Here is a 26,427-nt window from a genome sequence, read left to right on the forward strand (position 1 = left end):
ACCCCCAACACCTGGCAAGCCAAAGCCCAGGGACTCAGGAAACCAGAGCCCACTGCAGCGGCTCTTCTGCAAAACACCCCCTGACTCTGCGGCAGCTGCGCAGCCAGCAGCTTGTGCCCGCCTTCCCCAACAAAGCGATGCATGGCCACTCACGGACACAGCGTTAGTTCAAACAAACAAGCGATTTATTGACAACTTTGTACAGGGTGAAGTTCCCACAGGGAACGGACTCCCAGGAAGAGGGAGGGCACTCACTGTCCAGGTGGTAGAGGCAGTCACTGTCGCAAGGCTCCTTGCAGCAGTCTCTTCCTAGCGGATGCTCAGGACGGCGTACGAGTCACCTTGCTGCACCCCAAGCATCATGTGAATGAAGACAGTACTGCCAGAAGCATCCGTCAGCCGGAGCTTGCAGGAGCGCTTGGAGGGCAGCACCTTCAGATGGCAGTGTCTCGACTGAGGCAAAGCCAGCCAGGCGTCTTTTACCATGTCCTGGAACCAGCGGGCCGTTTTCTCTACGTCCAGGTAGGGGCCGGTGCAGAAGGTGTTGAGGAGGCTGGGACCCCGATTTTTCCGCTGCTCCTGGTGGCAGTGGAGGAAGCACAGCGTGTCCTTCTCCAGCCGCTCCCTCTTGCAGCTGCACTCCGGCTCCACGCGGATGCAGGAGTGCTTGGCCGGCATCCCCTCCATGGTGCCCAGCTCCAGATGGAAGGCGTGCCCGTGAGGAGGCTTCAGGGGCACCAGCAGGCGGTAGGTGGCATCATCCTCCTGGGGACCCCAACCTCCTAAAGCGCTCTCCACCCCGACGACTGCCTTCACGCGTGGCATCCCGGTATCCCTGGAACGCTTGTGGCAGATGCGGAGGAGATCATCTACCAGGGCCTCCACCTTCATGAATGACTCCGACAGTTCAAGGAGGCGCTCGACGGAAATCAGGCGCGCGTGCAGTGCAAGACTGGGTTTTGATTCTTGCTCCCGCTCCTCCGCCTTCTTTCCGGAACCGCTCTCCTTGCTGCTGCTGGCTGGCCAATGGCTCCTTTTCATGAGCCACCAGCCGAGCCCGAGGAGCAGCACCAGGACACCAGCAAGAGCCCCCCAGGAAACGTCGCTCTCCTTCTGGCTCCACGGCTCCAGGTGCGTTTCCTCCAGATCCTGCTGCAGCCGCCTCATCTGCTTGTCCAGAAAGCCAGCACGCCAACGCTTGCGGTCTTGCGTGGCCTCATCCAGCTCATCGCCCACCGTCAGTGGGAGCTGGAAGACGCTTAGCACAGCAAGGAGGGACAGTAGCAAACTGGCAGCAGCCATGACCTGCAGGAGGAGGGAGAGAAGGGGTTCAGTGGGGCTGGGAGGGCGGGCGGGAGCTGGCGGTAGCGGGGACGGCAGCCGCAGGGAGCTGGGGGCAGGCAGGAGGGGGGCCGAGGCAGCGGGGAGGCAGCAAGGCCTGCGCCCAGCCCCGCCGCCAGCGGCACCGGGCCTGGCCCAAGGCGCTCCCGCCAGCGGCTGGGCCCTCTATGCCATGTGAGAACCCACCCCCCAGGGGCCAGCGTTTGTGCCCCGGCCCTGGTCCAGCCCAGCCTCCCCCCGCCAGCCCACTCACCATTGTCCCGTGCCGAACTGGGGCAGCCTGCTGACCTGGGGCAGCGCTGCCCGATGGCGCCCTTTATAGCCGGCCCCATTGTGACGCGTCCCCTGTGGTGTCCCAGGCACCAGAGCGCATCACAGGGCAACCAGCCCCTCCCTGGGGCCACCCCCCGCCTCAGCGACCCACCGCTGCCCCGGGCAGCCCCAGCCCCGACCCCACACAGTCCAGACCCACCCGGCAGGCCGGGGCTCCCGGGAGTTCCCTTTCCAAAGCCGACACAAGCCCCCCCAGACCCTTACCAAACCTACTGTCAGGTGACGTGACCCGCAGGTGCTTTGCTCCTTGAGATCCCAGCCCGTGCGGTGAATCGGCTCCCTTGGTGCTGCCTCTGAGCTTGGGGTGGCGGGTGTGCTCTTGGTGGGCCCACCTGACACCCACGGGTGGGTGGTGGTGTGTGTGCTGGTGGTGGGGTGGGGCCTGTCCGCGGCAGGATCTCTGCTCCTGCTGTGCCGCTGCCAGAGGACGCTGCTTTCCCGAGGGTGATGGTGGGGGAGCGGGCAGACGTTTCCCGGTGGGCAAGTCCCACTGCCGATAGAGCACGGGCTTCTCTGTGTCCAGCGTGTTCAGTTCTGTGGTATCAACTCCCTGGGGAGCATCTGGGTCGGGCATATTCTCCAGCCGCACCCCGGTGAAGGCACGGAGGCACATGAGCGGTGCCTCTCGCTTGGTCCCTGCCCAGCCGGAGCTGCCGGGGAGTTTCTCGGCCCATGTGAAATTGCCGCCAGGGTGGTGACGAGTGTGAAGGGAAAGCAGTGCCACAACCATCTTTGTAGCCACCGTGCTCTTCACCGGCTGCTGCGCTGGGGAGACAATCACTGAGAGGAGAACGCTGCCGCTCTCGGCAGAGGGCCGCTGCGCAGGCGTTTCCCTTTCCTTTCTGGCTCCCGCGTTCTCCCGTCTTTTTCCCTGCACCATGAAGTCAGGTGAATGCCATCAGCTCCCAACAGACCTGGCTTCTCTAAGGTAGATCCACCATCACAGAAGCCAAAACCTTGAGTACAAGTTCTGGGCTCCCCAGTTCAAAGAGGACAGGGAACTGCTGGAGAGGGTACAGCAAAGGGCTACCAAGATGATGAGGGGACTGGAACATCTCTCTTAGGAGGAAAGGCTGAGGGACTTGGGTCTTTCTAGTCTGGAAAGAAGATGACTGAGGGGGGACCTTAGCAATGCTTATAAACACTTAAAGGGTGGGTGTCAGGAGCATGGGGCCAGGCTCTTTTCAGCGGTGCCCAGTGACAGGACAAGAGGTAACGGGCACAAACTTGAGCACAGGAAGTTCCATCTCAACATGAGGAGGAACGTCTTTCCTGTGAGGGTGGCAGAGCACTGGAACAGGCTGCCCAGAGAGGTGGTGGAGCGTCTGTCTCTGGAGACATTCAAAAAGCCCCTGGACGCGTTCGTGTGCCACCTGCTCTGGGTGAGCCTGCTCTGGCAGGGGGGCTGGACTAGATGATCTCCAGAGGTCCCTTCCAACCCCCACCGTGCTGTGATCCCGTGATTCTATTTAATTAAAGAACTGAATACGTATTGTAACAACATGTGGGAAAAAATGGTTTTCATCTTACTATTGGACAAAAGCATGACTGAATTTGTCAAAGTGTTGGGTGACTTCCCCGGTGGTGAGGATTTCAACTGAGAGCGCTCAGCATCTTGTTGGACTTCACCCAAAAACTGGTAAAAGTTCAAGAGTTGCTGCACAACCACTTCGTATCTCACTAGCTCTTAAGCCAGTTTGTTTTCCTGGGATTTCCTTGTGAAGGTATGCATTTAACTTTGTACAAACAATCGCTACATTAACGTTCTTTCTTTCCCTTTCTACTAGTATAGGGAAAAGCTCTATTTCCGAGCCTGTTCCCCAATCAACTCCCTCCGTCCTGCCTGAGGCAGAATGCTTCCCAAGAAGGCACGTCTGGTTGGCAGAGCAGGAGGGTAGTGAAGGGGTTCTTTCTTCTGCTTTGCTTAGGCGTGTAGCTCTTGCTTTACCTACTAAACGGTCTGAGCTCAGCCCACACGTTTTCCCACTTTTACCCTTCAGATTCTCTCCGCCACTGTCCCCCTGGGGCAAGGGATTGAGCAGCTGCGTGATGCCAAGCTGCCTACTGGGATTAACCCCCAACACCTGGCAAGCCAAAGCCCAGGGACTCAGGAAACCAGAGCCCACTGCAGCGGCTCTTCTGCAAAACACCCCCTGACTCTGCGGCAGCTGCGCAGCCAGCAGCTTGTGCCCGCCTTCCCCAACAAAGCGATGCATGGCCACTCACGGACACAGCGTTAGTTCAAACAAACAAGCGATTTATTGACAACTTTGTACAGGGTGAAGTTCCCACAGGGAACGGACTCCCAGGAAGAGGGAGGGCACTCACTGTCCAGGTGGTAGAGGCAGTCTCTGTCGCAAGGCTCCTTGCAGCAGTCTCTTCCTAGTGGATGCTCAGGACGGCGTACGAGTCACCTCGCTGCACCCCAAGCATCATGTGAATGAAGACAGTACTGCCAGAAGCATCCGTCAGCCGGAGCTTGCAGGAGCGCTTGGAGGGCAGCACCTTCAGATGGCAGTGTCTCGACTGAGGCAAAGCCAGCCAGGCGTCTTTTACCATGTCCTGGAACCAGCGGGCCGTTTTCTCTACGTCCAGGTAGGGGCCGGTGCAGAAGGTGTTGAGGAGGCTGGGACCCCGATTTTTCCGCTGCTCCTCGTGGCAGTGGAGGAAGCACAGCGTGTCCTTCTCCAGCCGCTCCCTCTTGCAGCTGCACTCCGGCTCCACGCGGATGCAGGAGTGCTTGGCCGGCATCCCCTCCATGGTGCCCAGCTCCAGATGGAAGGCGTGCCCGTGAGGAGGCTTCAGGGGCACCAGCAGGCGGTAGGTGGCATCATCCTCCTGGGGACCCCAACCTCCTAAAGCGCTCTCCACCCCGACGACTGCCTTCACGCGTGGCATCCCAGTATCCCTGGAACGCTTGTGGCAGATGCGGAGGAGATCATCTACCAGGGCCTCCACCTTCATGAATGACTCCGACAGTTCAAGGAGGCGCTCGACGGAAATCAGGCGCGCGTGCAGTGCAAGACTGGGTTTTGATTCTTGCTCCCGCTCCTCCGCCTTCTTTCCGGAACCGCTCTCCTTGCTGCTGCTGGCTGGCCAATGGCTCCTTTTCATGAGCCACCAGCCGAGCCCGAGGAGCAGCACCAGGACACCAGCAAGAGCCCCCCAGGAAACGTCGCTCTCCTTCTGTCTCCACGGCTCCAGGTGCGTTTCCTCCAGATCCTGCAGCAGCCGCCTCATCTGCTTGTCCAGAAGGTCAGCGCGCCAACGCTTGCGGTCTTGCGTGGCCTCGTCCAGCTCATCGCCCACCGTCAGTGGGAGCTGGAAGACGCTTAGCACAGCAAGGAGGGACAGTAGCAAACTGGCAGCAGCCATGACCTGCAGGAGGAGGGAGAGAAGGGGTTCAGTGGGGCTGGGAGGGCGGGCGGGAGCTGGCGGTAGCGGGGACGGCAGCCGCAGGGAGCTGGGGGCAGGCAGGAGGGGGGCCGAGGCAGCGGGGAGGCAGCAAGGCCTGCGCCCAGCCCCGCCGCCAGCGGCACCGGGCCTGGCCCAAGGCGCTCCCGCCAGCGGCTGGGCCCTCTATGCCATGTGAGAACCCACCCCCCAGGGGCCAGCGTTTGTGCCCCGGCCCTCGTCCAGCCCAGCCTCCCCCCGCCAGCCCACTCACCATTGTCCCGTGCCGAACTGGGGCAGCGCTGCCCGATGGCGCCCTTTATAGCCGGCCCCATTGTGACGCGTCCCCTGTGGTGTCCCAGGCACCAGAGCGCATCACAGGGCAACCAGCCCCGCCCTGGGGCCACCCCCCGCCTCAGCGACCCACCGCTGCCCCGGGCAGCCCCAGCCCCGACCCCACACAGTCCAGACCCACCCGGCAGGCCGGGGCTCCCGGGAGTTCCCTTTCCAAAGCCGACACAAGCCCCCCCAGACCCTTACCAAACCTACTGTCAGGTGACGTGACCCGCAGGTGCTTTGCTCCTTGAGATCCCAGCCCGTGCGGTGAATCGCCTCCCTTGGTGCTGCCTCTGAGCTTGGGGTGGCGGGTGTGCTCTTGGTGGGCCCACCTGACACCCACGGGTGGGTGGTGGTGTGTGTGCTGGTGGTGGGGTGGGGCCTGTCCGCGGCAGGATCTCTGCTCCTGCTGTGCCGCTGCCAGAGGACGCTGCTTTCCCGAGGGTGATGGTGGGGGAGCGGGCAGACGTTTCCCGGTGGGCAAGTCCCACTGCCGATAGAGCACGGGCTTCTCTGTGTCCAGCGTGTTCAGTTCTGTGGTATCAACTCCCTGGGGAGCATCTGGGTCGGGCATATTCTCCAGCCGCACCCCGGTGAAGGCACGGAGGCACATGAGCGGTGCCTCTCGCTTGGTCCCTGCCCAGCCGGAGCTGCCGGGGAGTTTCTCGGCCCATGTGAAATTGCCGCCAGGGTGGTGACGAGTGTGAAGGGAAAGCAGTGCCACAACCATCTTTGTAGCCACCGTGCTCTTCACCGGCTGCTGCGCTGGGGAGACAATCACTGAGAGGAGAACGCTGCCGCTCTCGGCAGAGGGCCGCTGCGCAGGCGTTTCCCTTTCCTTTCTGGCTCCCGCGTTCTCCCGTCTTTTTCCCTGCACCATGAAGTCAGGTGAATGCCATCAGCTCCCAACAGACCTGGCTTCTCTAAGGTAGATCCACCATCACAGAAGCCAAAACCTTGAGTACAAGTTCTGGGCTCCCCAGTTCAAAGAGGACAGGGAACTGCTGGAGAGGGTACAGCAAAGGGCTACCAAGATGATGAGGGGACTGGAACATCTCTCTTAGGAGGAAAGGCTGAGGGACTTGGGTCTTTCTAGTCTGGAAAGAAGATGACTGAGGGGGGACCTTAGCAATGCTTATAAACACTTAAAGGGTGGGTGTCAGGAGCATGGGGCCAGGCTCTTTTCAGCGGTGCCCAGTGACAGGACAAGAGGTAACGGGCACAAACTTGAGCACAGGAAGTTCCATCTCAACATGAGGAGGAACGTCTTTCCTGTGAGGGTGGCAGAGCACTGGAACAGGCTGCCCAGAGAGGTGGTGGAGCGTCTGTCTCTGGAGACATTCAAAAAGCCCCTGGACGCGTTCGTGTGCCACCTGCTCTGGGTGAGCCTGCTCTGGCAGGGGGGCTGGACTAGATGATCTCCAGAGGTCCCTTCCAACCCCCACCGTGCTGTGATCCCGTGATTCTATTTAATTAAAGAACTGAATACGTATTGTAACAACATGTGGGAAAAAATGGTTTTCATCTTACTATTGGACAAAAGCATGACTGAATTTGTCAAAGTGTTGGGTGACTTCCCCGGTGGTGAGGATTTCAACTGAGAGCGCTCAGCATCTTGTTGGACTTCACCCAAAAACTGGTAAAAGTTCAAGAGTTGCTGCACAACCACTTCGTATCTCACTAGCTCTTAAGCCAGTTTGTTTTCCTGGGATTTCCTTGTGAAGGTATGCATTTAACTTTGTACAAACAATCGCTACATTAACGTTCTTTCTTTCCCTTTCTACTAGTATAGGGAAAAGCTCTATTTCCGAGCCTGTTCCCCAATCAACTCCCTCCGTCCTGCCTGAGGCAGAATGCTTCCCAAGAAGGCACGTCTGGTTGGCAGAGCAGGAGGGTAGTGAAGGGGTTCTTTCTTCTGCTTTGCTTAGGCGTGTAGCTCTTGCTTTACCTACTAAACGGTCTGAGCTCAGCCCACACGTTTTCCCACTTTTACCCTTCAGATTCTCTCCGCCACTGTCCCCCTGGGGCAAGGGATTGAGCAGCTGCGTGATGCCAAGCTGCCTACTGGGATTAACCCCCAACACCTGGCAAGCCAAAGCCCAGGGACTCAGGAAACCAGAGCCCACTGCAGCGGCTCTTCTGCAAAACACCCCCTGACTCTGCGGCAGCTGCGCAGCCAGCAGCTTGTGCCCGCCTTCCCCAACAAAGCGATGCATGGCCACTCACGGACACAGCGTTAGTTCAAACAAACAAGCGATTTATTGACAACTTTGTACAGGGTGAAGTTCCCACAGGGAACGGACTCCCAGGAAGAGGGAGGGCACTCACTGTCCAGGTGGTAGAGGCAGTCTCTGTCGCAAGGCTCCTTGCAGCAGTCTCTTCCTAGCGGATGCTCAGGACGGCGTACGAGTCACCTTGCTGCACCCCAAGCATCATGTGAATGAAGACAGTACTGCCAGAAGCATCCGTCAGCCGGAGCTTGCAGGAGCGCTTGGAGGGCAGCACCTTCAGATGGCAGTGTCTCGACTGAGGCAAAGCCAGCCAGGCGTCTTTTACCATGTCCTGGAACCAGCGGGCCGTTTTCTCTACGTCCAGGTAGGGGCCGGTGCAGAAGGTGTTGAGGAGGCTGGGACCCCGATTTTTCCGCTGCTCCTGGTGGCAGTGGAGGAAGCACAGCGTGTCCTTCTCCAGCCGCTCCCTCTTGCAGCTGCACTCCGGCTCCACGCGGATGCAGGAGTGCTTGGCCGGCATCCCCTCCATGGTGCCCAGCTCCAGATGGAAGGCGTGCCCGTGAGGAGGCTTCAGGGGCACCAGCAGGCGGTAGGTGGCATCATCCTCCTGGGGACCCCAACCTCCTAAAGCGCTCTCCACCCCGACGACTGCCTTCACGCGTGGCATCCCAGTATCCCTGGAACGCTTGTGGCAGATGCGGAGGAGATCATCTACCAGGGCCTCCACCTTCATGAATGACTCCGACAGTTCAAGGAGGCGCTCGACGGAAATCAGGCGCGCGTGCAGTGCAAGACTGGGTTTTGATTCTTGCTCCCGCTCCTCCGCCTTCTTTCCGGAACCGCTCTCCTTGCTGCTGCTGGCTGGCCAATGGCTCCTTTTCATGAGCCACCAGCCGAGCCCGAGGAGCAGCACCAGGACACCAGCAAGAGCCCCCCAGGAAATGTCGCTCTCCTTCTGGCTCCACGGCTCCAGGTGCGTTTCCTCCAGATCCTGCTGCAGCCGCCTCATCTGCTTGTCCAGAAAGCCAGCACGCCAACGCTTGCGGTCTTGCGTGGCCTCATCCAGCTCATCGCCCACCGTCAGTGGGAGCTGGAAGACGCTTAGCACAGCAAGGAGGGACAGTAGCAAACTGGCAGCAGCCATGACCTGCAGGAGGAGGGAGAGAAGGGGTTCAGTGGGGCTGGGAGGGCGGGCGGGAGCTGGCGGTAGCGGGGACGGCAGCCGCAGGGAGCTGGGGGCAGGCAGGAGGGGGGCCGAGGCAGCGGGGAGGCAGCAAGGCCTGCGCCCAGCCCCGCCGCCAGTGGCACCGGGCCTGGCCCAAGGCGCTCCCGCCAGCGGCTGGGCCCTCTATGCCATGTGAGAACCCACCCCCCAGGGGCCAGCGTTTGTGCCCCGGCCCTGGTCCAGCCCAGCCTCCCCCCGCCAGCCCACTCACCATTGTCCCGTGCCGAACTGGGGCAGCCTGCTGACCTGGGGCAGCGCTGCCCGATGGCGCCCTTTATAGCCGGCCCCATTGTGACGCGTCCCCTGTGGTGTCCCAGGCACCAGAGCGCATCACAGGGCAACCAGCCCCGCCCTGGGGCCACCCCCCGCCTCAGCGACCCACCGCTGCCCCGGGCAGCCCCAGCCCCGACCCCACACAGTCCAGACCCACCCGGCAGGCCGGGGCTCCCGGGAGTTCCCTTTCCAAAGCCGACACAAGCCCCCCCAGACCCTTACCAAACCTACTGTCAGGTGACGTGACCCGCAGGTGCTTTGCTCCTTGAGATCCCAGCCCGTGCGGTGAATCGCCTCCCTTGGTGCTGCCTCTGAGCTTGGGGTGGCGGGTGTGCTCTTGGTGGGCCCACCTGACACCCACGGGTGGGTGGTGGTGTGTGTGCTGGTGGTGGGGTGGGGCCTGTCCGCGGCAGGATCTCTGCTCCTGCTGTGCCGCTGCCAGAGGACGCTGCTTTCCCGAGGGTGATGGTGGGGGAGCGGGCAGACGTTTCCCGGTGGGCAAGTCCCACTGCCGATAGAGCACGGGCTTCTCTGTGTCCAGCGTGTTCAGTTCTGTGGTATCAACTCCCTGGGGAGCATCTGGGTCGGGCATATTCTCCAGCCGCACCCCGGTGAAGGCACGGAGGCACATGAGCGGTGCCTCTCGCTTGGTCCCTGCCCAGCCGGAGCTGCCGGGGAGTTCCTCGGCCCATGTGAAATTGCCGCCAGGGTGGTGACGAGTGTGAAGGGAAAGCAGTGCCACAACCATCTTTGTAGCCACCGTGCTCTTCACCGGCTGCTGCGCTGGGGAGACAATCACTGAGAGGAGAACGCTGCCGCTCTCGGCAGAGGGCCGCTGCGCAGGCGTTTCCCTTTCCTTTCTGGCTCCCGCGTTCTCCCGTCTTTTTCCCTGCACCATGAAGTCAGGTGAATGCCATCAGCTCCCAACAGACCTGGCTTCTCTAAGGTAGATCCACCATCACAGAAGCCAAAACCTTGAGTACAAGTTCTGGGCTCCCCAGTTCAAAGAGGACAGGGAACTGCTGGAGAGGGTACAGCAAAGGGCTACCAAGATGATGAGGGGACTGGAACATCTCTCTTAGGAGGAAAGGCTGAGGGACTTGGGTCTTTCTAGTCTGGAAAGAAGATGACTGAGGGGGGACCTTAGCAATGCTTATAAACACTTAAAGGGTGGGTGTCAGGAGCATGGGGCCAGGCTCTTTTCAGCGGTGCCCAGTGACAGGACAAGAGGTAACGGGCACAAACTTGAGCACAGGAAGTTCCATCTCAACATGAGGAGGAACGTCTTTCCTGTGAGGGTGGCAGAGCACTGGAACAGGCTGCCCAGAGAGGTGGTGGAGCGTCTGTCTCTGGAGACATTCAAAAAGCCCCTGGACGCGTTCGTGTGCCACCTGCTCTGGGTGAGCCTGCTCTGGCAGGGGGGCTGGACTAGATGATCTCCAGAGGTCCCTTCCAACCCCCACCGTGCTGTGATCCCGTGATTCTATTTAATTAAAGAACTGAATACGTATTGTAACAACATGTGGGAAAAAATGGTTTTCATCTTACTATTGGACAAAAGCATGACTGAATTTGTCAAAGTGTTGGGTGACTTCCCCGGTGGTGAGGATTTCAACTGAGAGCGCTCAGCATCTTGTTGGACTTCACCCAAAAACTGGTAAAAGTTCAAGAGTTGCTGCACAACCACTTCGTATCTCACTAGCTCTTAAGCCAGTTTGTTTTCCTGGGATTTCCTTGTGAAGGTATGCATTTAACTTTGTACAAACAATCGCTACATTAACGTTCTTTCTTTCCCTTTCTACTAGTATAGGGAAAAGCTCTATTTCCGAGTCTGTTCCCCAATCAACTCCCTCCGTCCTGCCTGAGGCAGAATGCTTCCCAAGAAGGCACGTCTGGTTGGCAGAGCAGGAGGGTAGTGAAGGGGTTCTTTCTTCTGCTTTGCTTAGGCGTGTAGCTCTTGCTTTACCTACTAAACGGTCTGAGCTCAGCCCACACGTTTTCCCACTTTTACCCTTCAGATTCTCTCCGCCACTGTCCCCCTGGGGCAAGGGATTGAGCAGCTGCGTGATGCCAAGCTGCCTACTGGGATTAACCCCCAACACCTGGCAAGCCAAAGCCCAGGGACTCAGGAAACCAGAGCCCACTGCAGCGGCTCTTCTGCAAAACACCCCCTGACTCTGCGGCAGCTGCGCAGCCAGCAGCTTGTGCCCGCCTTCCCCAACAAAGCGATGCATGGCCACTCACGGACACAGCGTTAGTTCAAACAAACAAGCGATTTATTGACAACTTTGTACAGGGTGAAGTTCCCACAGGGAACGGACTCCCACGAAGAGGGAGGGCACTCACTGTCCAGGTGGTAGAGGCAGTCTCTGTCGCAAGGCTCCTTGCAGCAGTCTCTTCCTAGCGGATGCTCAGGACGGCGTACGAGTCACCTTGCTGCACCCCAAGCATCATGTGAATGAAGACAGTACTGCCAGAAGCATCCGTCAGCCGGAGCTTGCAGGAGCGCTTGGAGGGCAGCACCTTCAGATGGCAGTGTCTCGACTGAGGCAAAGCCAGCCAGGCGTCTTTTACCATGTCCTGGAACCAGCGGGCCGTTTTCTCTACGTCCAGGTAGGGGCCGGTGCAGAAGGTGTTGAGGAGGCTGGGACCCCGATTTTTCCGCTGCTCCTCGTGGCAGTGGAGGAAGCACAGCGTGTCCTTCTCCAGCCGCTCCCTCTTGCAGCTGCACTCCGGCTCCACGCGGATGCAGGAGTGCTTGGCCGGCATCCCCTCCATGGTGCCCAGCTCCAGATGGAAGGCGTGCCCGTGAGGAGGCTTCAGGGGCACCAGCAGGCGGTAGGTGGCATCATCCTCCTGGGGACCCCAACCTCCTAAAGCGCTCTCCACCCCGACGACTGCCTTCACGCGTGGCATCCCAGTATCCCTGGAACGCTTGTGGCAGATGCGGAGGAGATCATCTACCAGGGCCTCCACCTTCATGAATGACTCCGACAGTTCAAGGAGGCGCTCGACGGAAATCAGGCGCGCGTGCAGTGCAAGACTGGGTTTTGATTCTTGCTCCCGCTCCTCCGCCTTCTTTCCGGAACCGCTCTCCTTGCTGCTGCTGGCTGGCCAATGGCTCCTTTTCATGAGCCACCAGCCGAGCCCGAGGAGCAGCACCAGGACACCAGCAAGAGCCCCCCAGGAAACGTCGCTCTCCTTCTGGCTCCACGGCTCCAGGTGCGTTTCCTCCAGATCCTGCTGCAGCCGCCTCATCTGCTTGTCCAGAAGGTCAGCACGCCAACGCTTGCGGTCTTGCGTGGCCTCGTCCAGCTCATCGCCCACCGTCAGTGGGAGCTGGAAGACGCTTAGCACAGCAAGGAGGGACAGTAGCAAACTGGCAGCAGCCATGACCTGCAGGAGGAGGGAGAGAAGGGGTTCAGTGGGGCTGGGAGGGCGGGCGGGAGCTGGCGGTAGCGGGGACGGCAGCCGCAGGGAGCTGGGGGCAGGCAGGAGGGGGGCCGAGGCAGCGGGGAGGCAGCAAGGCCTGCGCCCAGCCCCGCCGCCAGCGGCACCGGGCCTGGCCCAAGGCGCTCCCGCCAGCGGCTGGGCCCTCTATGCCATGTGAGAACCCACCCCCCAGGGGCCAGCGTTTGTGCCCCGGCCCTGGTCCAGCCCAGCCTCCCCCCGCCAGCCCACTCACCATTGTCCCGTGCCGAACTGGGGCAGCCTGCTGACCTGGGGCAGCGCTGCCCGATGGCGCCCTTTATAGCCGGCCCCATTGTGACGCGTCCCCTGTGGTGTCCCAGGCACCAGAGCGCATCACAGGGCAACCAGCCCCGCCCTGGGGCCACCCCCCGCCTCAGCGACCCACCGCTGCCCCGGGCAGCCCCAGCCCCGACCCCACACAGTCCAGACCCACCCGGCAGGCCGGGGCTCCCGGGAGTTCCCTTTCCAAAGCCGACACAAGCCCCCCCAGACCCTTACCAAACCTACTGTCAGGTGACGTGACCCGCAGGTGCTTTGCTCCTTGAGATCCCAGCCCGTGCGGTGAATCGCCTCCCTTGGTGCTGCCTCTGAGCTTGGGGTGGCGGGTGTGCTCTTGGTGGGCCCACCTGACACCCACGGGTGGGTGGTGGTGTGTGTGCTGGTGGTGGGGTGGGGCCTGTCCGCGGCAGGATCTCTGCTCCTGCTGTGCCGCTGCCAGAGGACGCTGCTTTCCCGAGGGTGATGGTGGGGGAGCGGGCAGACGTTTCCCGGTGGGCAAGTCCCACTGCCGATAGAGCACGGGCTTCTCTGTGTCCAGCGTGTTCAGTTCTGTGGTATCAACTCCCTGGGGAGCATCTGGGTCGGGCATATTCTCCAGCCGCACCCCGGTGAAGGCACGGAGGCACATGAGCGGTGCCTCTCGCTTGGTCCCTGCCCAGCCGGAGCTGCCGGGGAGTTTCTCGGCCCATGTGAAATTGCCGCCAGGGTGGTGACGAGTGTGAAGGGAAAGCAGTGCCACAACCATCTTTGTAGCCACCGTGCTCTTCACCGGCTGCTGCGCTGGGGAGACAATCACTGAGAGGAGAACGCTGCCGCTCTCGGCAGAGGGCCGCTGCGCAGGCGTTTCCCTTTCCTTTCTGGCTCCCGCGTTCTCCCGTCTTTTTCCCTGCACCATGAAGTCAGGTGAATGCCATCAGCTCCCAACAGACCTGGCTTCTCTAAGGTAGATCCACCATCACAGAAGCCAAAACCTTGAGTACAAGTTCTGGGCTCCCCAGTTCAAAGAGGACAGGGAACTGCTGGAGAGGGTACAGCAAAGGGCTACGAAGATGATGAGGGGACTGGAACATCTCTCTTAGGAGGAAAGGCTGAGGGACTTGGGTCTTTCTAGTCTGGAAAGAAGATGACTGAGGGGGGACCTTAGCAATGCTTATAAACACTTAAAGGGTGGGTGTCAGGAGCATGGGGCCAGGCTCTTTTCAGCGGTGCCCAGTGACAGGACAAGAGGTAACGGGCACAAACTTGAGCACAGGAAGTTCCATCTCAACATGAGGAGGAACGTCTTTCCTGTGAGGGTGGCAGAGCACTGGAACAGGCTGCCCAGAGAGGCGGTGGAGCGTCTGTCTCTGGAGACATTCAAAAAGCCCCTGGACGCGTTCGTGTGCCACCTGCTCTGGGTGAGCCTGCTCTGGCAGGGGGGCTGGACTAGATGATCTCCAGAGGTCCCTTCCAACCCCCACCGTGCTGTGATCCCGTGATTCTATTTAATTAAAGAACTGAATACGTATTGTAACAACATGTGGGAAAAAATGGTTTTCATCTTACTATTGGACAAAAGCATGACTGAATTTGTCAAAGTGTTGGGTGACTTCCCCGGTGGTGAGGATTTCAACTGAGAGCGCTCAGCATCTTGTTGGACTTCACCCAAAAACTGGTAAAAGTTCAAGAGTTGCTGCACAACCACTTCGTATCTCACTAGCTCTTAAGCCAGTTTGTTTTCCTGGGATTTCCTTGTGAAGGTATGCATTTAACTTTGTACAAACAATCGCTACATTAACATTCTTTCTTTCCCTTTCTACTAGTATAGGGAAAAGCTCTATTTCCGAGCCTGTTCCCCAATCAACTCCCTCCGTCCTGCCTGAGGCAGAATGCTTCCCAAGAAGGCACGTCTGGTTGGCAGAGCAGGAGGGTAGTGAAGGGGTTCTTTCTTCTGCTTTGCTTAGGCGTGTAGCTCTTGCTTTACCTACTAAACGGTCTGAGCTCAGCCCACACGTTTTCCCACTTTTACCCTTCAGATTCTCTCCGCCACTGTCCCCCTGGGGCAAGGGATTGAGCAGCTGCGTGATGCCAAGCTGCCTACTGGGATTAACCCCCAACACCTGGCAAGCCAAAGCCCAGGGACTCAGGAAACCAGAGCCCACTGCAGCGGCTCTTCTGCAAAACACCCCCTGACTCTGCGGCAGCTGCGCAGCCAGCAGCTTGTGCCCGCCTTCCCCAACAAAGCGATGCATGGCCACTCACGGACACAGCGTTAGTTCAAACAAACAAGCGATTTATTGACAACTTTGTACAGGGTGAAGTTCCCACAGGGAACGGACTCCCACGAAGAGGGAGGGCACTCACTGTCCAGGTGGTAGAGGCAGTCTCTGTCGCAAGGCTCCTTGCAGCAGTCTCTTCCTAGTGGATGCTCAGGACGGCGTACGAGTCACCTTGCTGCACCCCAAGCATCATGTGAATGAAGACAGTACTGCCAGAAGCATCCGTCAGCCGGAGCTTGCAGGAGCGCTTGGAGGGCAGCACCTTCAGATGGCAGTGTCTCGACTGAGGCAAAGCCACCCAGGCGTCTTTTACCATGTCCTGGAACCAGCGGGCCGTTTTCTCTACGTCCAGGTAGGGGCCGGTGCAGAAGGTGTTGAGGAGGCTGGGACCCCGATTTTTCCGCAGCTGCTCCTGGTGGCAGTGGAGGAAGCACAGCGTGTCCTTCTCCAGCCGCTCCCTCTTGCAGCTGCACTCCGGCTCCACGCGGATGCAGGAGTGCTTGGCCGGCATCCCCTCCATGGTGCCCAGCTCCAGATGGAAGGCGTGCCCGTGAGGAGGCTTCAGGGGCACCAGCAGGCGGTAGGTGGCATCATCCTCCTGGGGACCCCAACCTCCTAAAGCGCTCTCCACCCCGACGACTGCCTTCACGCGTGGCATCCCAGTATCCCTGGAACGCTTGTGGCAGATGCGGAGGAGATCATCTACCAGGACCTCCACCTTCATGAATGACTCCGACAGTTCAAGGAGGCGCTCGACGGAAATCAGGCGCGCGTGCAGTGCAAGACTGGGTTTTGATTCTTGCTCCCGCTCCTCCGCCTTCTTTCCGGAACCGCTCTCCTTGCTGCTGCTGGCTGGCCAATGGCTCCTTTTCATGAGCCACCAGCCGAGCCCGAGGAGCAGCACCAGGACACCAGCAAGAGCCCCCCAGGAAACGTCGCTCTCCTTCTGGCTCCACGGCTCCAGGTGCGTTTCCTCCAGATCCTGCTGCAGCCGCCTCATCTGCTTGTCCAGAAGGTCAGCACGCCAACGCTTGCGGTCTTGCGTGGCCTCGTCCAGCTCATTGCCCACCGTCAGTGGGAGCTGGAAGACGCTTAGCACAGCAAGGAGGGACAGTAGCAAACTGGCAGCAGCCATGACCTGCAGGAGGAGGGAGAGAAGGGGTTCAGTGGGGCTGGGAGGGCGGGCGGGAGCTGGCGGTAGCGGGGACGGCAGCCGCAGGGAGCTGGGGGCAGGCAGGAGGGGGGCCGAGGCAGCGGGGAGGCAGCAAGGCCTGCGCCCAGCCCCGCCGCCAGCGGCACCGGGCCTGGCCCAAGGCGCTCCCGCCAGCGGCTGGGCCCTCTATGCCATGTGAGAACCCACCCCCCAGGGGCCAGCGTTTGTGCCCCGGCCCTGGTCCAGCCCAGCCTCCCCCCGCCAGCCCACTCACCATTGTCCCGTGCCGAACTGGGGCAGCCTGCTGACCTGGGGCAGCGCTGCCCGATGGCGCCCTTTATAGCCGGCCCCATTGTGACGCGTCCCCTGTGGTGTCCCAGGCACCAGAGCGCATCACAGGGCAACCAGCCCCGCCCTGGGGCCACCCCCCGCCTCAGCGACCCACCGCTGCCCCGGGCAGCCCCAGCCCCGACCCCACACAGTCCAGACCCACCCGGCAGGCCGGGGCTCCCGGGAGTTCCCTTTCCAAAGCCGACACAAGCCCCCCCAGACCCTTACCAAACCTACTGTCAGGTGACGTGACCCGCAGGTGCTTTGCTCCTTGAGATCCCAGCCCGTGCGGTGAATCGCCTCCCTTGGTGCTGCCTCTGAGCTTGGGGTGGCGGGTGTGCTCTTGGTGGGCCCACCTGACACCCACGGGTGGGTGGTGGTGTGTGTGCTGGTGGTGGGGTGGGGCCTGTCCGCGGCAGGATCTCTGCTCCTGCTGTGCCGCTGCCAGAGGACGCTGCTTTCCCGAGGGTGATGGTGGGGGAGCGGGCAGACGTTTCCCGGTGGGCAAGTCCCACTGCCGATAGAGCACGGGCTTCTCTGTGTCCAGCGTGTTCAGTTCTGTGGTATCAACTCCCTGGGGAGCATCTGGGTCGGGCATATTCTCCAGCCGCACCCCGGTGAAGGCACGGAGGCACATGAGCGGTGCCTCTCGCTTGGTCCCTGCCCAGCCGGAGCTGCCGGGGAGTTTCTCGGCCCATGTGAAATTGCCGCCAGGGTGGTGACGAGTGTGAAGGGAAAGCAGTGCCACAACCATCTTTGTAGCCACCGTGCTCTTCACCGGCTGCTGCGCTGGGGAGACAATCACTGAGAGGAGAACGCTGCCGCTCTCGGCAGAGGGCCGCTGCGCAGGCGTTTCCCTTTCCTTTCTGGCTCCCGCGTTCTCCCGTCTTTTTCCCTGCACCATGAAGTCAGGTGAATGCCATCAGCTCCCAACAGACCTGGCTTCTCTAAGGTAGATCCACCATCACAGAAGCCAAAACCTTGAGTACAAGTTCTGGGCTCCCCAGTTCAAAGAGGACAGGGAACTGCTGGAGAGGGTACAGCAAAGGGCTACCAAGATGATGAGGGGACTGGAACATCTCTCTTAGGAGGAAAGGCTGAGGGACTTGGGTCTTTCTAGTCTGGAAAGAAGATGACTGAGGGGGGACCTTAGCAATGCTTATAAACACTTAAAGGGTGGGTGTCAGGAGCATGGGGCCAGGCTCTTTTCAGCGGTGCCCAGTGACAGGACAAGAGGTAACGGGCACAAACTTGAGCACAGGAAGTTCCATCTCAACATGAGGAGGAACGTCTTTCCTGTGAGGGTGGCAGAGCACTGGAACAGGCTGCCCAGAGAGGTGGTGGAGCGTCTGTCTCTGGAGACATTCAAAAAGCCCCTGGACGCGTTCGTGTGCCACCTGCTCTGGGTGAGCCTGCTCTGGCAGGGGGGCTGGACTAGATGATCTCCAGAGGTCCCTTCCAACCCCCACCGTGCTGTGATCCCGTGATTCTATTTAATTAAAGAACTGAATACGTATTGTAACAACATGTGGGAAAAAATGGTTTTCATCTTACTATTGGACAAAAGCATGACTGAATTTGTCAAAGTGTTGGGTGACTTCCCCGGTGGTGAGGATTTCAACTGAGAGCGCTCAGCATCTTGTTGGACTTCACCCAAAAACTGGTAAAAGTTCAAGAGTTGCTGCACAACCACTTCGTATCTCACTAGCTCTTAAGCCAGTTTGTTTTCCTGGGATTTCCTTGTGAAGGTATGCATTTAACTTTGTACAAACAATCGCTACATTAACGTTCTTTCTTTCCCTTTCTACTAGTATAGGGAAAAGCTCTATTTCCGAGTCTGTTCCCCAATCAACTCCCTCCGTCCTGCCTGAGGCAGAATGCTTCCCAAGAAGGCACGTCTGGTTGGCAGAGCAGGAGGGTAGTGAAGGGGTTCTTTCTTCTGCTTTGCTTAGGCGTGTAGCTCTTGCTTTACCTACTAAACGGTCTGAGCTCAGCCCACACGTTTTCCCACTTTTACCCTTCAGATTCTCTCCGCCACTGTCCCCCTGGGGCAAGGGATTGAGCAGCTGCGTGATGCCAAGCTGCCTACTGGGATTAACCCCCAACACCTGGCAAGCCAAAGCCCAGGGACTCAGGAAACCAGAGCCCACTGCAGCGGCTCTTCTGCAAAACACCCCCTGACTCTGCGGCAGCTGCGCAGCCAGCAGCTTGTGCCCGCCTTCCCCAACAAAGCGATGCATGGCCACTCACGGACACAGCGTTAGTTCAAACAAACAAGCGATTTATTGACAACTTTGTACAGGGTGAAGTTCCCACAGGGAACGGACTCCCAGGAAGAGGGAGGGCACTCACTGTCCAGGTGGTAGAGGCAGTCTCTGTCGCAAGGCTCCTTGCAGCGGTCTCTTCCTAGCGGATGCTCAGGACGGCGTACGAGTCACCTTGCTGCACCCCAAGCATCATGTGAATGAAGACAGTACTGCCAGAAGCATCCGTCAGCCGGAGCTTGCAGGAGCGCTTGGAGGGCAGCACCTTCAGATGGCAGTGTCTCGACTGAGGCAAAGCCAGCCAGGCGTCTTTTACCATGTCCTGGAACCAGCGGGCCGTTTTCTCTACGTCCAGGTAGGGGCCGGTGCAGAAGGTGTTGAGGAGGCTGGGACCCCGATTTTTCCGCAGCTGCTCCTGGTGGCAGTGGAGGAAGCACAGCGTGTCCTTCTCCAGCCGCTCCCTCTTGCAGCTGCACTCCGGCTCCACGCGGATGCAGGAGTGCTTGGCCGGCATCCCCTCCATGGTGCCCAGCTCCAGATGGAAGGCGTGCCCGTGAGGAGGCTTCAGGGGCACCAGCAGGCGGTAGGTGGCATCATCCTCCTGGGGACCCCAACCTCCTAAAGCGCTCTCCACCCCGACGACTGCCTTCACGCGTGGCATCCCAGTATCCCTGGAACGCTTGTGGCAGATGCGGAGGAGATCATCTACCAGGGCCTCCACCTTCATGAATGACTCCGACAGTTCAAGGAGGCGCTCGACGGAAATCAGGCGCGCGTGCAGTGCAAGACTGGGTTTTGATTCTTGCTCCCGCTCCTCCGCCTTCTTTCCGGAACCGCTCTCCTTGCTGCTGCTGGCTGGCCAATGGCTCCTTTTCATGAGCCACCAGCCGAGCCCGAGGAGCAGCACCAGGACACCAGCAAGAGCCCCCCAGGAAACGTCGCTCTCCTTCTGGCTCCACGGCTCCAGGTGCGTTTCCTCCAGATCCTGCAGCAGCCGCCTCATCTGCTTGTCCAGAAGGTCAGCACGCCAACGCATGCGGTCTTGCGTGGCCTCGTCCAGCTCATCGCCCACCAGCAGTGGGAGCTGGAAGACACTTTGCACAGCAAGGAGGGACGGTAGCAAACTGGCAGCAGCCATGACCTGCAGGAGGAGGGAGAGAAGGGGTTCAGTGGGGCTGGGAGGGCGGGCGGGAGCTGGCGGTAGCGGGGACGGCAGCCGCAGGGAGCTGGGGGCAGGCAGGAGGGGGGCCGAGGCAGCGGGGAGGCAGCAAGGCCTGCGCCCAGCCCCGCCGCCAGCGGCACCGGGCCTGGCCCAAGGCGCTCCCGCCAGCGGCTGGGCCCTCTATGCCATGTGAGAACCCACCCCCCAGGGGCCAGCGTTTGTGCCCCGGCCCTCGTCCAGCCCAGCCTCCCCCCGCCAGCCCACTCACCATTGTCCCGTGCCGAACTGGGGCAGCGCTGCCCGATGGCGCCCTTTATAGCCGGCCCCATTGTGACGCGTCCCCTGTGGTGTCCCAGGCACCAGAGCGCATCACAGGGCAACCAGCCCCGCCCTGGGGCCACCCCCCGCCTCAGCGACCCACCGCTGCCCCGGGCAGCCCCAGCCCCGACCCCACACAGTCCAGACCCACCCGGCAGGCCGGGGCTCCCGGGAGTTCCCTTTCCAAAGCCGACACAAGCCCCCCCAGACCCTTACCAAACCTACTGTCAGGTGACGTGACCCGCAGGTGCTTTGCTCCTTGAGATCCCAGCCCGTGCGGTGAATCGCCTCCCTTGGTGCTGCCTCTGAGCTTGGGGTGGCGGGTGTGCTCTTGGTGGGCCCACCTGACACCCACGGGTGGGTGGTGGTGTGTGTGCTGGTGGTGGGGTGGGGCCTGTCCGCGGCAGGATCTCTGCTCCTGCTGTGCCGCTGCCAGAGGACGCTGCTTTCCCGAGGGTGATGGTGGGGGAGCGGGCAGACGTTTCCCGGTGGGCAAGTCCCACTGCCGATAGAGCACGGGCTTCTCTGTGTCCAGCGTGTTCAGTTCTGTGGTATCAACTCCCTGGGGAGCATCTGGGTCGGGCATATTCTCCAGCCGCACCCCGGTGAAGGCACGGAGGCACATGAGCGGTGCCTCTCGCTTGGTCCCTGCCCAGCCGGAGCTGCCGGGGAGTTTCTCGGCCCATGTGAAATTGCCGCCAGGGTGGTGACGAGTGTGAAGGGAAAGCAGTGCCACAACCATCTTTGTAGCCACCGTGCTCTTCACCGGCTGCTGCGCTGGGGAGACAATCACTGAGAGGAGAACGCTGCCGCTCTCGGCAGAGGGCCGCTGCGCAGGCGTTTCCCTTTCCTTTCTGGCTCCCGCATTCTCCCGTCTTTTTCCCTGCACCATGAAGTCAGGTGAATGCCATCAGCTCCCAACAGACCTGGCTTCTCTAAGGTAGATCCACCATCACAGAAGCCAAAACCTTGAGTACAAGTTCTGGGCTCCCCAGTTCAAAGAGGACAGGGAACTGCTGGAGAGGGTACAGCAAAGGGCTACCAAGATGATGAGGGGACTGGAACATCTCTCTTAGGAGGAAAGGCTGAGGGACTTGGGTCTTTCTAGTCTGGAAAAAAGATGACTGAGGGGGGACCTTAGCAATGCTTATAAACACTTAAAGGGTGGGTGTCAGGAGCATGGGGCCAGGCTCTTTTCAGCGGTGCCCAGTGACAGGACAAGAGGTAACGGGCACAAACCTGAGCACAGGAAGTTCCAGCTCAACATGAGGAGGAACGTCTTTCCTGTGAGGGTGGCAGAGCACTGGAACAGGCTGCCCAGAGAGGTGGTGGAGCGTCTGTCTCTGGAGACATTCAAAAAGCCCCTGGACGCGTTCGTGTGCCACCTGCTCTGGGTGAGCCTGCTCTGGCAGGGGGGCTGGACTAGATGATCTCCAGAGGTCCCTTCCAACCCCCACCGTGCTGTGATCCCGTGATTCTATTTAATTAAAGAACTGAATACGTATTGTAACAACATGTGGGAAAAAATGGTTTTCATCTTACTATTGGACAAAAGCATGACTGAATTTGTCAAAGTGTTGGGTGACTTCCCCGGTGGTGAGGATTTCAACTGAGAGCGCTCAGCATCTTGTTGGACTTCACCCAAAAACTGGTAAAAGTTCAAGAGTTGCTGCACAACCACTTCGTATCTCACTAGCTCTTAAGCCAGTTTGTTTTCCTGGGATTTCCTTGTGAAGGTATGCATTTAACTTTGTACAAACAATCGCTACATTAACGTTCTTTCTTTCCCTTTCTACTAGTATAGGGAAAAGCTCTATTTCCGAGTCTGTTCCCCAATCAACTCCCTCCGTCCTGCCTGAGGCAGAATGCTTCCCAAGAAGGCACGTCTGGTTGGCAGAGCAGGAGGGTAGTGAAGGGGTTCTTTCTTCTGCTTTGCTTAGGCGTGTAGCTCTTGCTTTACCTACTAAACGGTCTGAGCTCAGCCCACACGTTTTCCCACTTTTACCCTTCAGATTCTCTCCGCCACTGTCCCCCTGGGGCAAGGGATTGAGCAGCTGCGTGATGCCAAGCTGCCTACTGGGATTAACCCCCAACACCTGGCAAGCCAAAGCCCAGGGACTCAGGAAACCAGAGCCCACTGCAGCGGCTCTTCTGCAAAACACCCCCTGACTCTGCGGCAGCTGCGCAGCCAGCAGCTTGTGCCCGCCTTCCCCAACAAAGCGATGCATGGCCACTCACGGACACAGCGTTAGTTCAAACAAACAAGCGATTTATTGACAACTTTGTACAGGGTGAAGTTCCCACAGGGAACGGACTCCCAGGAAGAGGGAGGGCACTCACTGTCCAGGTGGTAGAGGCAGTCTCTGTCGCAAGGCTCCTTGCAGCAGTCTCTTCCTAGCGGATGCTCAGGACGGCGTACGAGTCACCTTGCTGCACCCCAAGCATCATGTGAATGAAGACAGTACTGCCAGAAGCATCCGTCAGCCGGAGCTTGCAGGAGCGCTTGGAGGGCAGCACCTTCAGATGGCAGTGTCTCGACTGAGGCAAAGCCAGCCAGGCGTCTTTTACCATGTCCTGGAACCAGCGGGCCGTTTTCTCTACGTCCAGGTAGGGGCCGGTGCAGAAGGTGTTGAGGAGGCTGGGACCCCGATTTTTCCGCTGCTCCTCGTGGCAGTGGAGGAAGCACAGCGTGTCCTTCTCCAGCCGCTCCCTCTTGCAGCTGCACTCCGGCTCCACGCGGATGCAGGAGTGCTTGGCCGGCATCCCCTCCATGGTGCCCAGCTCCAGATGGAAGGCGTGCCCGTGAGGAGGCTTCAGGGGCACCAGCAGGCGGTAGGTGGCATCATCCTCCTGGGGACCCCAACCTCCTAAAGCGCTCTCCACCCCGACGACTGCCTTCACGCGTGGCATCCCAGTATCCCTGGAACGCTTGTGGCAGATGCGGAGGAGATCATCTACCAGGGCCTCCACCTTCATGAATGACTCCGACAGTTCAAGGAGGCGCTCGACGGAAATCAGGCGCGCGTGCAGTGCAAGACTGGGTTTTGATTCTTGCTCCCGCTCCTCCGCCTTCTTTCCGGAACCGCTCTCCTTGCTGCTGCTGGCTGGCCAATGGCTCCTTTTCATGAGCCACCAGCCGAGCCCGAGGAGCAGCACCAGGACACCAGCAAGAGCCCCCCAGGAAACGTCGCTCTCCTTCTGGCTCCACGGCTCCAGGTGCGTTTCCTCCAGATCCTGCAGCAGCCGCCTCATCTGCTTGTCCAGAAGGTCAGCACGCCAACGCATGCGGTCTTGCGTGGCCTCGTCCAGCTCATCGCCCACCAGCAGTGGGAGCTGGAAGACACTTTGCACAGCAAGGAGGGATGGTAGCAAACTGGCAGCAGCCATGACCTGCAGGAGGAGGGAGAGAAGGGGTTCAGTGGGGCTGGGAGGGCGGGCGGGAGCTGGCGGTAGCGGGGACGGCAGCCGCAGGGAGCTGGGGGCAGGCAGGAGGGGGGCCGAGGCAGCGGGGAGGCAGCAAGGCCTGCGCCCAGCCCCGCCGCCAGCGGCACCGGGCCTGGCCCAAGGCGCTCCCGCCAGCGGCTGGGCCCTCTATGCCATGTGAGAACCCACCCCCCAGGGGCCAGCGTTTGTGCCCCGGCCCTGGTCCAGCCCAGCCTCCCCCCGCCAGCCCACTCACCATTGTCCCGTGCCGAACTGGGGCAGCGCTGCCCGATGGCGCCCTTTATAGCCGGCCCCATTGTGACGCGTCCCCTGTGGTGTCCCAGGCACCAGAGCGCATCACAGGGCAACCAGCCCCGCCCTGGGGCCACCCCCCGCCTCAGCGACCCACCGCTGCCCCGGGCAGCCCCAGCCCCGACCCCACACAGTCCAGACCCACCCGGCAGGCCGGGGCTCCCGGGAGTTCCCTTTCCAAAGCCGACACAAGCCCCCCCAGACCCTTACCAAACCTACTGTCAGGTGACGTGACCCGCAGGTGCTTTGCTCCTTGAGATCCCAGCCCGTGCGGTGAATCGCCTCCCTTGGTGCTGCCTCTGAGCTTGGGGTGGCGGGTGTGCTCTTGGTGGGCCCACCTGACACCCACGGGTGGGTGGTGGTGTGTGTGCTGGTGGTGGGGTGGGGCCTGTCCGCGGCAGGATCTCTGCTCCTGCTGTGCCGCTGCCAGAGGACGCTGCTTTCCCGAGGGTGATGGTGGGGGAGCGGGCAGACGTTTCCCGGTGGGCAAGTCCCACTGCCGATAGAGCACGGGCTTCTCTGTGTCCAGCGTGTTCAGTTCTGTGGTATCAACTCCCTGGGGAGCATCTGGGTCGGGCATATTCTCCAGCCGCACCCCGGTGAAGGCACGGAGGCACATGAGCGGTGCCTCTCGCTTGGTCCCTGCCCAGCCGGAGCTGCCGGGGAGTTTCTCGGCCCATGTGAAATTGCCGCCAGGGTGGTGACGAGTGTGAAGGGAAAGCAGTGCCACAACCATCTTTGTAGCCACCGTGCTCTTCACCGGCTGCTGCGCTGGGGAGACAATCACTGAGAGGAGAACGCTGCCGCTCTCGGCAGAGGGCCGCTGCGCAGGCGTTTCCCTTTCCTTTCTGGCTCCCGCGTTCTCCCGTCTTTTTCCCTGCACCATGAAGTCAGGTGAATGCCATCAGCTCCCAACAGACCTGGCTTCTCTAAGGTAGATCCACCATCACAGAAGCCAAAACCTTGAGTACAAGTTCTGGGCTCCCCAGTTCAAAGAGGACAGGGAACTGCTGGAGAGGGTACAGCAAAGGGCTACCAAGATGATGAGGGGACTGGAACATCTCTCTTAGGAGGAAAGGCTGAGGGACTTGGGTCTTTCTAGTCTGGAAAGAAGATGACTGAGGGGGGACCTTAGCAATGCTTATAAACACTTAAAGGGTGGGTGTCAGGAGCATGGGGCCAGGCTCTTTTCAGCGGTGCCCAGTGACAGGACAAGAGGTAACGGGCACAAACTTGAGCACAGGAAGTTCCATCTCAACATGAGGAGGAACGTCTTTCCTGTGAGGGTGGCAGAGCACTGGAACAGGCTGCCCAGAGAGGTGGTGGAGCGTCTGTCTCTGGAGACATTCAAAAAGCCCCTGGACGCGTTCGTGTGCCACCTGCTCTGGGTGAGCCTGCTCTGGCAGGGGGGCTGGACTAGATGATCTCCAGAGGTCCCTTCCAACCCCCACCGTGCTGTGATCCCGTGATTCTATTTAATTAAAGAACTGAATACGTATTGTAACAACATGTGGGAAAAAATGGTTTTCATCTTACTATTGGACAAAAGCATGACTGAATTTGTCAAAGTGTTGGGTGACTTCCCCGGTGGTGAGGATTTCAACTGAGAGCGCTCAGCATCTTGTTGGACTTCACCCAAAAACTGGTAAAAGTTCAAGAGTTGCTGCACAACCACTTCGTATCTCACTAGCTCTTAAGCCAGTTTGTTTTCCTGGGATTTCCTTGTGAAGGTATGCATTTAACTTTGTACAAACAATCGCTACATTAACCTTCTTTCTTTCCCTTTCTACTAGTATAGGGAAAAGCTCTATTTCCGAGTCTGTTCCCCAATCAACTCCCTCCGTCCTGCCTGAGGCAGAATGCTTCCCAAGAAGGCACGTCTGGTTGGCAGAGCAGGAGGGTAGTGAAGGGGTTCTTTCTTCTGCTTTGCTTAGGCGTGTAGCTCTTGCTTTACCTACTAAACGGTCTGAGCTCAGCCCACACGTTTTCCCACTTTTACCCTTCAGATTCTCTCCGCCACTGTCCCCCTGGGGCAAGGGATTGAGCAGCTGCGTGATGCCAAGCTGCCTACTGGGATTAACCCCCAACACCTGGCAAGCCAAAGCCCAGGGACTCAGGAAACCAGAGCCCACTGCAGCGGCTCTTCTGCAAAACACCCCCTGACTCTGCGGCAGCTGCGCAGCCAGCAGCTTGTGCCCGCCTTCCCCAACAAAGCGATGCATGGCCACTCACGGACACAGCGTTAGTTCAAACAAACAAGCGATTTATTGACAACTTTGTACAGGGTGAAGTTCCCACAGGGAACGGACTCCCAGGAAGAGGGAG

The 26,427-nt window shown here is 59.8% G+C and overlaps 3 protein-coding genes and 4 pseudogenes across 3 annotated transcripts; all 7 read right to left on the reverse strand.

Moving 5' to 3' along the window:
- Positions 1-309: 309 nt before the first annotated feature.
- LOC141735739 (inositol 1,4,5-trisphosphate receptor-interacting protein-like 1) lies at positions 310-2,348 on the reverse strand (annotated as a pseudogene).
- A 1,708-nt stretch (positions 2,349-4,056) lies between these two features.
- LOC141735740 (uncharacterized) lies at positions 4,057-6,077 on the reverse strand. Its single transcript, XM_074568871.1, is given in 3 exon segments — positions 4,057-5,190; positions 5,192-5,253; positions 6,044-6,077. Coding segments are annotated over 3 exon segments (1,230 nt in total).
- Positions 6,078-7,785: 1,708 nt separating this feature from the next.
- On the reverse strand, positions 7,786-9,824 carry LOC141735741 (inositol 1,4,5-trisphosphate receptor-interacting protein-like 1; annotated as a pseudogene).
- A 1,708-nt stretch (positions 9,825-11,532) lies between these two features.
- Positions 11,533-13,571, reverse strand: LOC141735742 (uncharacterized). The gene is given in 3 exon segments (XM_074568873.1): positions 11,533-12,666; positions 12,668-12,729; positions 13,538-13,571. Coding segments are annotated over 3 exon segments (1,230 nt in total).
- Positions 13,572-15,279: 1,708 nt separating this feature from the next.
- LOC141735743 (uncharacterized) lies at positions 15,280-17,321 on the reverse strand. The gene is given in 3 exon segments (XM_074568874.1): positions 15,280-16,416; positions 16,418-16,479; positions 17,288-17,321. Coding segments are annotated over 3 exon segments (1,233 nt in total).
- A 1,708-nt stretch (positions 17,322-19,029) lies between these two features.
- On the reverse strand, positions 19,030-21,053 carry LOC141735744 (inositol 1,4,5-trisphosphate receptor-interacting protein-like 1; annotated as a pseudogene).
- Positions 21,054-22,761: 1,708 nt separating this feature from the next.
- On the reverse strand, positions 22,762-24,782 carry LOC141735745 (inositol 1,4,5-trisphosphate receptor-interacting protein-like 1; annotated as a pseudogene).
- Between the last annotated feature and the right edge of the window lie 1,645 nt (positions 24,783-26,427).

The sequence above is a fragment of the Larus michahellis genome, chromosome Z, assembly GCF_964199755.1.
Source record: "Larus michahellis chromosome Z, bLarMic1.1, whole genome shotgun sequence".
NCBI classification, from domain to species: Eukaryota; Metazoa; Chordata; class Aves; order Charadriiformes; family Laridae; genus Larus; species Larus michahellis.